Genomic DNA, 13,969 nt, shown 5'->3' with positions numbered 1-13,969 from the left:
ACTTCGTAACATTAAACATTCTTGAAAATGCAAGTGTCTTACACCCTTCAAAAGATTAGAATCTTGGTAATCAAACTACGTTTTCCAATAGCTATTACAGAGAACAAATCCCATGCTTTTGTTTGAGAAGAGCAATCAACAACAAACATTTTCCGCCATGACAGTTTTTACACATTCACATCTGAAGGTAAAATTATGATATCTTGCTCTTATTTCTATTCCTGAGTGTCCCATTGATCAAATGAAGTGTCGTTTTCCTTGATAAAATCCATTTTTATAGCCTAAATTGAAACATTTTGTAAACCGTTTGTGCCGTGAATTCCATCTCTATCTCTGCCGTGAATTTCCGAAGGACTGCCCTTTTGACGTAACGTTACAGTGAAGTGATATAAATTGTTGTAACACTTAGGAGAAAAAACAATCATTGTTTTGTGTGATGATGTAGGCTAATCTTCATAGTTGCTGCCATATCGTAGGTTCCTGAAAAAATAACACTACTTGAATGCCTGTTTGCCCCTACGCAGCCTATGATTGCTGTCTTGCTGCGTTCCACCTATGGGTAGCCGAAGATTCTAGGCAGTCGAGCATGTATCCGGACCAGAGAAAATATTCTGACAATGGGCGAGTTCGTTTTGCATTACCCGGTTCTATAGTTATGCCATATATGCTGATATGGTGGCGAGAGTAAATAGCTGCATGTAACTCCGCAGCTAAGAAGAACATGAAATCGCTGCACTGCCTGTGTCACACACAGTTTGTACGAACATGTCAATAATGTATTTTGTGTAAAACATGTCAATAGATGCATGATTTTTAAAGGAACCGGTTGACTGTCTTTTAGCAAATTCAGACCATTAAAAAATATCTAGCTAGCTAAAAGACCGGTTCCTTTAACTTGCAGTTCATTTGACATGTTTTACACAAAATACATTATTGACATGTTCGTACAAACTTTGTCAGTATTGCAAACAAGCATGACACAAACAGGCAGTCTAGCGATGCAAGTTTTGAAGATTTTTTTTAACCTAATCTTCATGACTAATGTTCAAACTTAGATGTCAAACAGTATCAAGGTTCTGGTCTAAGTCTTCTAAAAATGTTAGGCCATGCCTACTCCCCTCCTGAAAAAGAACATGAAATCGCGCTTATGCATCAAATGCCTTAGTTCGAACTCCTTTGTGTAAAACATGAGGTTTTTAGGAAATCGTGCTTATGCTTAATAGGCTAATGAGAGAATGCAATAGTTTTGTGTACAACATGAAGTTTGTATGCAACACCAGTGACCAGACAAAGATGACCAAGGAGGGGGGGGAACGGCAGCGTAGCACTCAGCACAGCAAGTACGTAAGGCGTCACGCCAGGGTAAGCCTACAGGAAACACAGCCCTTAAGTGTTTTTAAAATAGGAATAATGAATGGTGGAAAAACAATTGGAACCATTTCCCTGTTTGACCACTAGGTTTAATGTCAAAAACATGATGAAGATCATGTCCTTTGTGTATCAAATAAAGCAGACATTACCTTTCCTCCATCATGTGCGCCACCTTCAGTTTTATCACCACCTGTAAGCCTCCAGGGCCAGTATTCACTTTTTGTTTGTAATTGACTAAATAAAAAATTCATCCTAGCACTCGGCTAGGTAAAAAAAATGATCCTGCACATGTGCAGATTGCCTGAGCAAAAATTAGGATACAGAACTCTGTATCCGTAGCCACTCTTTTTTTTTATCCCTAAGCTTCTCTTCCTTTATATTAATTTTCTGTATGTTAATATCAAACAGTGGACATTTAAGCCTATGCACCCTGATGCATTTAGCGCTCAGATCTCTTACAGATGTACCGGGATGGACAATTAATATTTTAGGAAAGTTTAAACAATAGGCTGTAACATTTTGAATATGCTAGACATCGAAACACAAGGAACAGTTGTAATTTATTAATAACTTTTTTTTTACCTGCCTTTCTGTAATGTGTGTGACTGTTCTCGGGTCCATTTGGAAAAACAGGTCTCGTTTAAAAAAAAAAAAAATTATGTATATGGGGTCGGATGGGAAAGCCATGGATCCATTTCCAACTTTTGGACCCGTAAAGACCTCTAGTGTGTATGCGTGTAATTTTGAATGTGCTCATGTCTGATCTGCTATTTTAATCCTCTAAACACATTGAACATACATTTTGGTCAGACTCATAACACAGGAATGTTGTAGCCATATCCTGGACCATTGGACCCATCTACCAGTTTTTATAGCTTGCATTATTCCTAGACATTACATTTCACTGCGACGCTGCTGGTGTTCTCCACTTTTTCGGAAGAGTTTGAAAAAACGCATGTCTTGGCCGAGGTCATGAATTCCCTCTATAGTGCACTACGTTTAACCAGGGCCCTTAGGGCAAGTAGTGCACTATGTAGGGAATAGGATGTAATTTGTGGTGCAACCATTGTTTTGCCGAATTAAAGAGCTCACTTACTGCTCAGCTCTTGTGTAACAACTTTAGCCATATGTTCATTCAACATGCCCTCCAACCAAATATAATTGAATAAAGTCAATGATCCTCTGATCAAACTCTCGCCCATACCATTGCTCCAAACCTCTCATCCTAGGACCAAGGAAAATCATTCTAGGATCAAGAGCTATAGAGGGTTGGTTGTTCAGCAACAAAACCGAGGCTTGCGCAACTAAGGGCCAAAACAGACTGTGCTGGCTTAGATTGTTGACAACATTTAAGCTATATATCTATGTCTATTGAAAACATAAATACATTTTTACAATAAGTGCTTGTCTCTCAAATACATCGTTTCAGTTGTTTGTTAGGTAGCTAGGGAATTTTAGCCATATTAGCATTTACACAAAATCCGTTAAACACCTCAGAACAAGTCATGGTATCAATAACAAGCTGAAACGAGCCACTAATGATTTCTAACATGGCAGTTTCTTGTCATTCTTGCTTGCAACCTGACCATCCAGAATCAGAACAGCACAATTAATTTTGCCCCATGGAAGAGTGCACATCTTTTTTGACATTGTCAGCTAACACATGTATACCAAGCTCGTGGTTTCAAATAGTAATTTCAATACAGCGTGAAAGTGACATATTCCTATGTCGTACTTTCATTTTCATGTCCCTGATCTATTGAATGGGCTTGACGATTATATTAGGAAATTCTTGAAAACACGGTCATATAAGATATATAACAAATTATAGTCGTGTTTGTGGATAAATTTACTTGATACCTTTCATTAAGTTTTTGCACTGGAGACCATTCAAAAAGCCTACAAATGTTTGTTTTTTAATGACACGGCTACTTGCTACGTCACTTGCATAGCATAAAACAAACAACAAAGTGGAATTATTTTTTATATTCTTGTGTGATGGAAAGCATGGTTCTTCTGTGGTCACTCGTTGTTCTCAGGTGGTCAAGAGGAGTACGTGCTGTCGTACGAGCCAGTCAGTCAACAGGAAGGTGAGCTTCTTTTTCTCCATCACAGTCAAATTCCTTTGGTGCCTTGTTAACATTTAAATTACATTTGATTTCAATGTGTAAAGCTTCAGGAGGCGTTGGTGTGTAAAAACACAATTTCAGTTAGAAGTGGGATGTTTTTCCAAATTGCTGGACTGTTTGGATTTTTCAAACACAATCTTAGCGGTTGGCTTTTTGTTCTCCCATCAGTGAACTACACCCGTCCAGTGATTGTTCTCGGTCCCATGAAGGATCGGGTAAATGACGACCTGATATCGGAGTTCCCCGACAAATTTGGGTCCTGTGTACCCCGTGAGTTACTTGTCTTACGTGTTTGCCCTGGTAAAAGACAGTGCTTTTACAGGTTATTTAGTTCCTCAAACACAAGTTGTGGCTGAGAAAACATGCACCATTCATTACAATGGTAATTTTATTTTTATGCATTGTTCATAGTGAAAATAGGAAATGTTTCTACTTGCAGGCCAACCATTTGGTCACGCAGTCTGATTAAAGCAGTCAACACAGTCTGAGTTGATCTCTTCTCACTAATTCTCACAAAATATGCATCCCAAATGGCACTCTTTTATACTCTGTTCAAAAGCAGTTCAATATAGAGTGCAATTTGGGACTTTTGCACTCTTCCCCACACATTTAAAAGCATTGGATTAATGTAAAGATGGGAAAGAGGGAGTTTCCGCCATATGTCTAACACTGGTCCTTTCCTTTCCCCCCAGACACAACCAGACCTAAGCGGGACTATGAGGTTGACACCAGGGACTACCACTTTGTAGTGTCCAGGGAGCAGATGGAGAAGGACATCCAGGACCACAAGTTTATCGAGGCGGGACAGTACAACAACCACCTGTACGGGACCAGCGTACAGTCGGTGCGTGAGGTGGCAGAGAAGGTACGTGAACCGAATAGAAGGCCATCCTTAACGGAACTTCTTCACTGTCTGCAGTCCCACCACAGCAGGAAAAACTGGTTGAAAAAAACAGCAGTTTCTGGTTGTTTTGATGTACTTTCAACCAAGGCTGTTTTTTTCCCACCCTGGATGTAACAGGCTTTAGTGTGTTCAGTCTTAAAAGCAACAGTCTGTAAGATGCCCAGTAATTTCCAGTAGATAAATATGCCCTTAGATTTTTAGGAATATGCATAGACACACTAGCGGTAAAAGTTTTAGAAAACCTACTCATTCAAGGGTTTTTCTTTATTTTACTATTTTCTACATATAATAATAATGAAGACATCAAAACTATGAAATAACACATGGAATTGTGTAGTAAACAAAAAAGTTAAACAGATTCTTCAAATAGCCACCCTTTCCCTTGATGACAGCTCTGCACACTGTTGGCATTCTCTCAACCAGCTTCACCTGGAATGCTTTTCCAACAGTCTTGAAGGAGTTCCCACATATGATGAGCACTTGTTGGCTGCGTTTCCATCTCTGTGCGGTCCGACTTATCCCAAACCATCTAAATTTGGTTGAAGTCGGGGGATTGTGGAGGCCAGGTCAGCCTCAACCAAATTGAGATGTTTTGGGATGAGTCAGACTGCAGAGTGATGGAAATGCAACAAACAAGTGCTCAGCATATGTGGGAACTCCTTCAAGACTGTTGGAAAAGCATTCAAGGTGAAGCTGGTTGAGAGAATACCAAGAGTCTGCAAAGCTGTCGTCAAGGCAAAGGGTGGCTATTTCAAGAATATTAAATATATTTGGATTTGTTTAACACTTTTTTGGTTACTACATGATTCCATATGTGTTATTTCATAGTTGTTCTGTCTTCACTATTATTCTTCACTATAGAAAATAGTAAAAATTAAGTGAAACCCTTGAATAAGTAAGTGTTCTAAAACTTTTGACGGCTAGTGTACATGTAGCCTAGGTAGCTAAAAGGGGTCGCCAATGTTTAACTTTAGGTTCCTTCACCAAACAAAGGTGCTCATTCAGGGCTCTGTGAAATCATGCTCCAGTTAATAGGAGTTATGCCTTATGTTGTCACCCAAAGTCATGTCTTTTATTTTTCAAGCTACAGCACATAATAAAAAAAAAATTGGGACAGTACAGCGGGAAATGTAGAGGGAGACCGATAGTAGGGACATAGACAGAAGGTGGCCAAGACGGGGCTCGAACCCCCATCACCAGGGTGCATATGTGGTCCAGAGTCGGAAGCTTAGGCAACTACTCCTGACTCCGGCACAGCAAACAATATTTTACATAAAGCATATCATATAGTTCAGTCTGGTTTGTGTTTCTGTATCGTGACAACACTGCACCCACCAGATTTCTCTGTTCCCCTCCTTAAGGGCAAACACTGCATCCTGGATGTGTCGGGCAACGCCATCAAGAGGCTGCAGCTGGCCCAGCTCCATCCCATCGCTGTTTTCATCAAACCCAAGTCTATGGAGAACATCATGTGAGTGGTAGCTGATTCTCTGTCAGATTTAGATGCTTATCCACCTGGTACAACTGTCAGCTTAGTTTTGCAGACTTGATGGTTGCTGCTACTAGCTCTGTCGGTTCGGAGCTTAACTGGCACAAAAGCCTGTGTCATGCAATAACATTGCAATAACATTTTTAAAATAAGAAAGAAGTTTAGGTCTGGTATCGGTGTGTCTTTCTCCATTTGTTTTGGACTGCTAGTTGTTCTTGCCGGAATTAGTACCTGGATCTAGACACACTGTTGTGTACAGGGTTGTCACTGTGCTGTTCTCTCCCTTTCTATCAGGGAGATGAATAAGAGGCTGACGGAGGAGCAGAGCAGAAAGACCTTTGACAGAGCCACCAAGCTGGAGCAGGAGTTCACTGAGCATTTTACAGGTGACAAACTAACCCCTTTCTTTGTGTCCTTGGCATGACATGGGACGGTTAGTTTAACATTTAATTGTTTACTTTATTTCTATGTGTATATCACCCTTTTTAACACAGGGAAATCTTAAGGGGCTTCACAGCAAATAAATTACAATGGAAGCAACAGAGTAGACACAGCATTGCAAGTAGATGCATATAAAGGCTATTGGATGAGAAGCTACGCTTAACCAGTCACTAAGCCTTTTTTGTGTCTGTTTCAGCCATTGTTCAAGGAGACACCTTGGAGGAGATCTACGAGCAACTCAAGCAGACCATAGAGGAACAGTCTGGCCTGTTCATATGGGTGCTATCCAAGGAGAAATTATGAAGAGGTCACAACACTTTCTACTCCCCTGTCGTCCTCCTCTCCTTTTTATTTATGATTTATGCCCTGTTCTGCTGAAACTGGAAACACTACCCTACCACCTGCAAAACGGTCCGAACCTTATCACCCCCCTTTTCCTCAATCCCCCTCCTCTGCCAGGCTTCTCTCATGACCTAAGTCTTCGGTCCCACCGACCGAGAAGTGACAGTGACGGCCAGTGATGTTGACAACGAATAGCCAGACCAGCAGAGCAAAGCACAGAGGGGCAGATGATGTTGTTCAAACGGTACAGTTCCTTAATGTTTAAAGGAGGTGACTTTCTAAGAAAAAAGGAAAGTGAAAGAACTTTTTAGTGGCTCACGGCTTAATTTTCGTCCGAAGACAAAGGAAGTCCAGGCATTAGGTTATAAGTAGGGGAAACACAAAGCAAAACGTTGCACGTGATAGCTTTAACAGCATGTCTTTTTAGTACCTTTATTCCACTTTCTTTTACCGTCATCCTTCAACATATTTATCATAGTAGTCTTTTTTTTATATAACACAGTTGTATTCACTTTCCCCCCGCTCCTTACCAGTATCCATATTAGAAAGCCATTGAATTTTGTGTCTTTGAGCGGCACACAGATGTTTCTTGTGCGGCACTTGATTGAACAGGGTTCTTCAACTCAAGTCCTGGAGGGTGGAGTGTGTGTAGTGTGTCCATTCAAAGGGTTTAACGCTGACCTCTGCTCTTAACAAGAACTGTGTGACGCAAACAGCATTACTGTTTATACGGTTGTAATTCTCGTTTGCATCCTACATGTGTGTTTGATTCTTGGAATAATATTGACATTTTCATGAGCAAAATGTGATATCGCTCCTACTAAAACCCTCTAGAACTTGAGTTTGAGATCAGATCAGTGTAAGAACTATGGAGAGTTTTTAAGCTCTGTCTTGCTGTTTAAATGACCATCTTTGATCGTTTGAATTGTTTTTGAGAGTGCTTTTACAGATGCAAAAGTAAGGGACTGACATTTTTAGGTGTCGTTAGGTTTGTCCGCAAAATGCAGATGCAAAAATGTAACAACTTTATTGTACAATGAGATTTTAACATATATTTAACCCTCCGTAAACTGCCTATTTTGTTATAATAAACGTCTATATTGAACTTTACTTAAACACTAATACTATGGGAATTATTTTGATTGCATTTTTAATCATATATAAATAAAAAAGTATAAAAGATATTTAAATATAAATATATATATTTTTGTTTTCTTTTACCACCGCCTCCTGTAAAAATGTTTTTTTTAAAGAAATTATTAGTCTACATCAGAAAAACGATTATTCTAATACAGTGCTCCCTTATTGTGGTTCTAAAGAACCTATGGGTATGCTCTTTTCCCCCACAACTAATACCTCAATTATTGATTAAACTGTGAAATTATGAACAGGGTGTCACTATTGTGAAACATTATCCCTGTTTCAAGTTTGAGGTGTAAGGTGAAGTTGCCCCTAGACGCTGGGTCAGTTTAGCATTTTCTCCCCAATGGTTAAGGTTAGGATTGATGGAGGGGAAGCTGATCCTAGTTCTGCACCTGGGGGAAACTTCACTCCGGAGCAGTTAGTCTGTACTGTACTAGGACTATAGACACCTCTTCCCCTGCCCAGGTAAAATGCATGTTTTAGATTAGAGAGCAGTCTCAGAAAGGGCCACTATGGCAGCTAGTATCCTCCCGTGTCCTATTATAGTAACCGACTAGTTGTCTTTACTTCATGTGAAAGCCTATAAGATTTTGAAAAAAAACGATGTAACCCATAAAACTACAGATGACTAGAAGTAATATAGCAAAAATATTAAATAACATATTTGTTTATTACACCTGCCAAATGTTTAAAGGCCCTGACTTGAAAACAACACAGCTTCACGTGAGGAATGTACTGGCTATTCTTGAGTGTTTTTTTCCAGAATGCAATGATGCCGGTTCTATAGTAGATATGGGAACTGAAAGCCCAGACTTGACCCATTGGACTTTTTTTATAGACTTCGTTCAACGGAGGGCTCTACACAAGGCTTGTGTCCCTCAGCGAGGCCTCCCCCCATCCTCGCCTTCAAGATAACGGCTTTTTCTACACTACAAAACTGCTTCTTCCATCACCTCACCACCTCCACTTTTGGGGGGACTGTCTGGAAACATGTAAATAACCTACCGATTCTCATTCATTCCATTAATCAGAGAGGAGAACGGCTCATAATTGAATAAAAAAATATAACATTTCTCATACAACTTACTGTGGTGTGGTGCAAGTATTTTCTTTCTGTTGTGTGTGTGTAGTGCCAGATCGTAAACCCTATTTCAATTGACCACCCCTCCAATTGTTTGTTTCTGTGTGTGTATTGTGGAAATAGATGTGGGTCTGAAGATGGCTGTTGATGATTATTGAGATATCCAATGACATTTTCATGTGCAAATTGCACTTGATTTCAAGATATCTATAGGCTGGTGCTCAAGGAATGACATCCCCATGAGCGCAACATTACTTTTTTAAACATTTGAAGATATTACATCATGAGGTCATTACAACAAACAAGCACATTCGGCCTATTGGGGAAGTCAGACGGAGGCAGCAAAGCCACCCCAAACTGGTATCAGCAATATGGTTGGATGCCTCTAATAGGATAGGAGCCGGTTTCCTGGACCCTGCTCAAGCCTTCTCTTGGACTAAAAAGCATGCTCTATTCAGTCTATTGAGAATATAATTTGTAAGGGTTTTTTCTTTTCCACATACTGTTATGCTCACAACACTCCACTCCACTATTGAGAAAAGCACTCAATAATCGTCCATAGGGGGGGGGGGGGCATCAAATATATATTTTTAGACATTTTTTAGGATATGTGAAATATTTAAAATTGATTACGGAATGTATGGAAAAGGTATACTGAACAAAAATATAAACATTTGGTTTCATGAGCTGAAATAAAAGATCCCAGAAATGTTCCATATGCACAAAAGCTTATTTCCCTCCAATTTTGTTCACATCCCTGTTAGTGAGCATTTCTCCTTTGCAAGGATAATCCATCCACCTGACAGTTGTGGCATATCAAAAAGCTGATTAAACAGCATGATCATTACACAGGTGCACCTTGTGCTGGGGACAATAAAAGGCCACTTCAAAATGTGCAGTTTGGTCACACAACACAATGTCACAGATCTCTCAAGTTTTGAGGGAGTGTGCATTTGGCATGCTGATTGCAGGAATGTCCACGAGCTGTTGCCAGAGAATTGAATGTTCATTTCTCTACCATAAGCCACCACCAACGCCATTTTAGAGAATCGCAGACCACTCCAGCCCAGGACCTCCACAATCAGCCACAATCAGCCTCTTCTCCTGAGGATCCTCTAAGACCAGCTACCCAGACAGCTGATGAAACTGCGGAGTATTTCTGTCTGTAATAAAGCCCTTTTGTGGGGAAAATTCATTCTGATTAGCTGGGCCTTGATCCCCAGTTAGTGGATCAATGGCCTCCTAGGCCCAACCATGGCTGCGCCCCTGCTCAGTCATGTGAAATTCATAGATTAAGGGCCTAAATTAATAGCTGATTTCGTTATATGAAATGTGAAATTGTTGCATGTTGCGTTTTATATTGTTTTTCAGTAAATGTCACAAATATATGTATTTATTGATATATTTGGTAAATATACACTGCTCAAAAAAATAAAGGGAACACTAAAATAACACATCCTAGATCTGAATGAATGAAATATTCTTACTAAATACTTTTTTCTTTACATAGTTGAATGTGCTGACAACAAAATCACACAAAAATTATCAATGGAAATCAAAATTGAAGTGGAAAACCACACTACAGGCTGATCCAACTTTGATGTGATGTCCTTAAAACAAGTCAAAATGAGGCTCCGTAGTGTGTGTGGCCTCCACATGCCTGTATGACCTCCCTACAATGCCTGGGCATGCTCCTGATGAGGTGGCGGATGGTCTCCTGAGGGATCTCCTCCCAGACCTGGACTAAAGCATCCGCCAACTCCTGGACAGTCTGTGGTGCGACCTGGTGTTGGTGGATGGAGCGAGACATGATGTCCCAGATGTGCTCAATTGGATTCAGGTCTGGGGAACGGGCGGGCCAGTCCATAGCATCAATGCCTTCCTCTTGCAGGAACTGCTGACACTCCAGCCACATGAGGTCTAGCATTGTCTTGCATTAGGAGGAACCCAGGGCCAACCGCACCAGCATATGGTCTCACAAGGGGTCTGAGGATCTCATCTCGGTACCTAATGGCAGTCAGGCTACCTCTGGCGAGCACATGGAGGGCTGTGCGGCCCACCAAAGAAATGCCACCCCACACCATGACTGACCCACTGCCAAACCGGTCATGCTGGAGGATGTTGCAGGCAGCAGAACGTTCTCCACGATGTCTCCACACCGTCACATCTGTCACGTGCTCAGTGTGAACCTGCTTTCATCTGTGAAGAGCACAGGGTGCCAGTGGCGAATTTGCCAATATTGGTGTTCTCTGGCAAATGCCAAACGTCCTGCACATGTTGGGCTGTAAGCACAACCCCCACCTGTGGACGTCGGGCCCTCATACCACCCTCATGGAGTCTGTTTCTGACCGTTTGAGCAGACATGCACATTTGTGGCCTGCTGGAGGTCATTTTGCAGGGCTCTGGCAGTGCTCCTCCTGCTCTTCCTTGCACAAAGGCGGAGGTATCGGTCCTGCTGCTGGGTAGTTGCCCTCCTACGGCCTCCTCCACGTCTCCTGATCTACTGGCCTGTCTCCTGGTAGCGCCTCCATGCTCTGGACACTACATTGACAGACACAGCAAACCATCTTGCCACATCTCGCATTGATGTGCCATCCTGGATGAGCTGCACTACCTGAGCCACTTGTGTGGGTTGTAGACTCCGTTTCATGCTACCACTAGAGTGAAAGCACCGCTAGCATTCAAAAGTGACCAAAACATCAGCCAGGAAGCATAGGAACTGAGAAGTGGTCTGTGGTCCCCACCTGCAGAACCACTCCTTTATTGGGGGTGTCTTGCTAAATGCCTATAATTTCCACCTGTTGTCTATTCCATTTGCACAACAGCATGTGACATTTATTGTCAATCAGTGTTGCTTCCTAAGTGGACAGTTTGATTTCACAGAAGTGTGATTGACTTGGAGTTACATTGTGTTGTTTAAGTGTTCCCTTTATTTTTTTGAGCAGTATATCATACTAAATGGAGGGATACATGTTTACCTTTACTATGTTACGTCAACCCTGGAGTCCAGGTTGAACCACCAGAGGGCGATAAAGGTGTATGCTGTCAAAGCTTCAGTGGAAGAGGGCGCCTTGAGAAAATCTTCAATCCAACCAATGAGGTAGACTGAAGGAGAGTTCTATGTGGAGCTAGGATATGTACAAAATGTGGTGAGTGTGTTCATGACCAAGCCATTACAGTGTGAGAACTGCAAAGGATATGGTTATGTAGAAAATGTTTGCAGACGGTTAAGGTATGAAGACCGGAATAAAGAAGATCGATGATGCAACTGTGGTGGGGACCACAATCCTGAGTTCCTGGAGTGCCCTATAAGGGTAAAGGAGGTTGAGGAGGCAGAGATCAGGGCTCTCCATCAGATATCTTATGCAGAGGCAGTGGAACGGGTTAAAGGAGAAAGTACCATTAAAGAAGCTTTTGTGGTGAATGTCCCCCCCTAACCTGATCTGAATGTTTTTCAACAGTCAAGCGAACCAGATACTTTTATTGTGAAGAAGGTGGTTTTTTTGGCGTTTATTGCTACAGTTATAAACTGTACAGCACAAGTACCAACATTGTGGCAGTGGCCCAAATGTGTTTGGGACTTCAAGACCTCACAGCTGAGTCACTGTAGCCTGTGTAGTGATCTGATTAGATTTTAACATTTTAAAAGGAAGTAGGTTGATTTTAATTTTAATAAAAAATGTGTAGTTTGTGTGAATATTCTTCCCCCGCCCAGATTGTTTATGATTTTGGGATATTTTTTCCATCCGGCAACAGTAGGTGGCGGCATGCACATTAAAATTATACGAATGCCATTATACCAAAGAAGAAGCATTATTTATATATAGAGAAGAAGAAGAAGACATTGTGATAGCCCTCAATGGCGCTGCTCATTTTGTCACCAAAGTGAATTGGCACAGAAATGGGTGAGCTCTCTTTGGCTGCAGTGTACCAGCAAAGGAAAGTAGCTTAGTGTTTTTATTTGTTCAGGCCTGGTTTTTATAAAGCACTTGGATGAGAAAAGCATTTGTTTAAAACAATTCCGAAATCATCACATTTGATTGGCGGTACCAGGATTATTCCTCAGATATTTTCCTTTCACATTGTCCTTTTCAGCATAGTTTCAGCAACTATCATGGATGTGTAACCAGGCCAGCTCAGCACAGTTTGGCTCAGCACAGTGAAAATGGTACTAAATATCTGTTAAAGGGGAAGCCAAAATAATATTCTGCTAACTTTAGCCAGTGGCTGAACCACGGATTACAGTTTAACCTGGCATATTTGAGGATGAGGACCCATCTAACATTAAGTTGTAAAATACTAAACCCCTTCAAGAGGAATAGAGGGAGTTAAAAAAGTCAATGCAAATTACATTTACGTATTTAGATTGAGAAACGCAGAGGGTTTCCTCTAGTTTGCTGACTCACTTGTCTGTGTAAAGCAGTAATACACTAAAATACAAAATAGAGATTTACACTTATAATGACTCAATACCTCCTGTTACCAGCCATCTGCCATGTTTCTGCATGGTGCCAAAAGTTCATATAGCAGTGGATGGTAAGTAACGTTTTAACGAGCAGATAAACGCAAAGGTGGCTCCTTAGTCAGGAACAGAGGTGTGATGTCAGACGATTACATCATCAACATGCGTCACAGTTCCAACAGATCAGTGTGTAATGGAACCCACTCAAGCTGTAGATAGATATAAAGCCTGCTTCCTTGAAAAACACGTGGTAGTAATGCAGAGGTGTGGTAAAAATGAGTCAGCTTCGTGGTTTGAAACAGAGCTAATTAAATACTCTACAGATAGATTTTTTTGCTCTTCTTTTTAAGCTCCTTTCACACTACATGATATTTGCCAATAATTTACTGTTCGTAAGACGTCCCAAACTGTGTTCTATGAGGACTGTCTAACTGGCTCCTGATGGTCGTATGGGCTCCTGGACTGCAGATGATGGTCGGCTAATAACTGTGTTTTGGCCCATAATTGGTCCTGTGGGATGAAAACACCCTACCATCACCCCCTATCAAGCATCCTCACAGCTTACCCATTGTAGAGAGCTGCAGTGTACCAGCAAAGGAAAGTAGCT

General features: G+C 41.2%; 1 protein-coding gene across 20 annotated transcripts in view; it reads left to right on the top strand.

Annotated features, from left to right (window-relative positions):
• dlg1b (discs large MAGUK scaffold protein 1b) overlaps window positions 1-8,905 on the top strand; it is a 242,222-nt gene extending 233,317 nt beyond the window's left edge. For all 20 annotated transcript variants that reach the window (XM_020467259.2, XM_031810895.1, XM_031810894.1 and 17 more), the window contains 6 exons: window positions 3,411-3,461; window positions 3,669-3,770; window positions 4,193-4,365; window positions 5,766-5,875; window positions 6,188-6,279; window positions 6,531-8,905. In XM_020467259.2, coding sequence (XP_020322848.1) covers window positions 3,411-3,461; window positions 3,669-3,770; window positions 4,193-4,365; window positions 5,766-5,875; window positions 6,188-6,279; window positions 6,531-6,637 — 635 coding nt within the window. In that variant the 3' untranslated portion in view covers window positions 6,638-8,905. The remainder of the gene's footprint in view (window positions 1-3,410; window positions 3,462-3,668; window positions 3,771-4,192; window positions 4,366-5,765; window positions 5,876-6,187; window positions 6,280-6,530) is intronic.
• Window positions 8,906-13,969: the final 5,064 nt, after the last annotated feature.

The sequence above is a fragment of the Oncorhynchus kisutch genome, linkage group LG30, assembly GCF_002021735.2.
Source record: "Oncorhynchus kisutch isolate 150728-3 linkage group LG30, Okis_V2, whole genome shotgun sequence".
Classification (NCBI taxonomy): Eukaryota; Metazoa; Chordata; class Actinopteri; order Salmoniformes; family Salmonidae; genus Oncorhynchus; species Oncorhynchus kisutch.
This window is presented reverse-complemented; position numbering and strand designations above follow the sequence as displayed.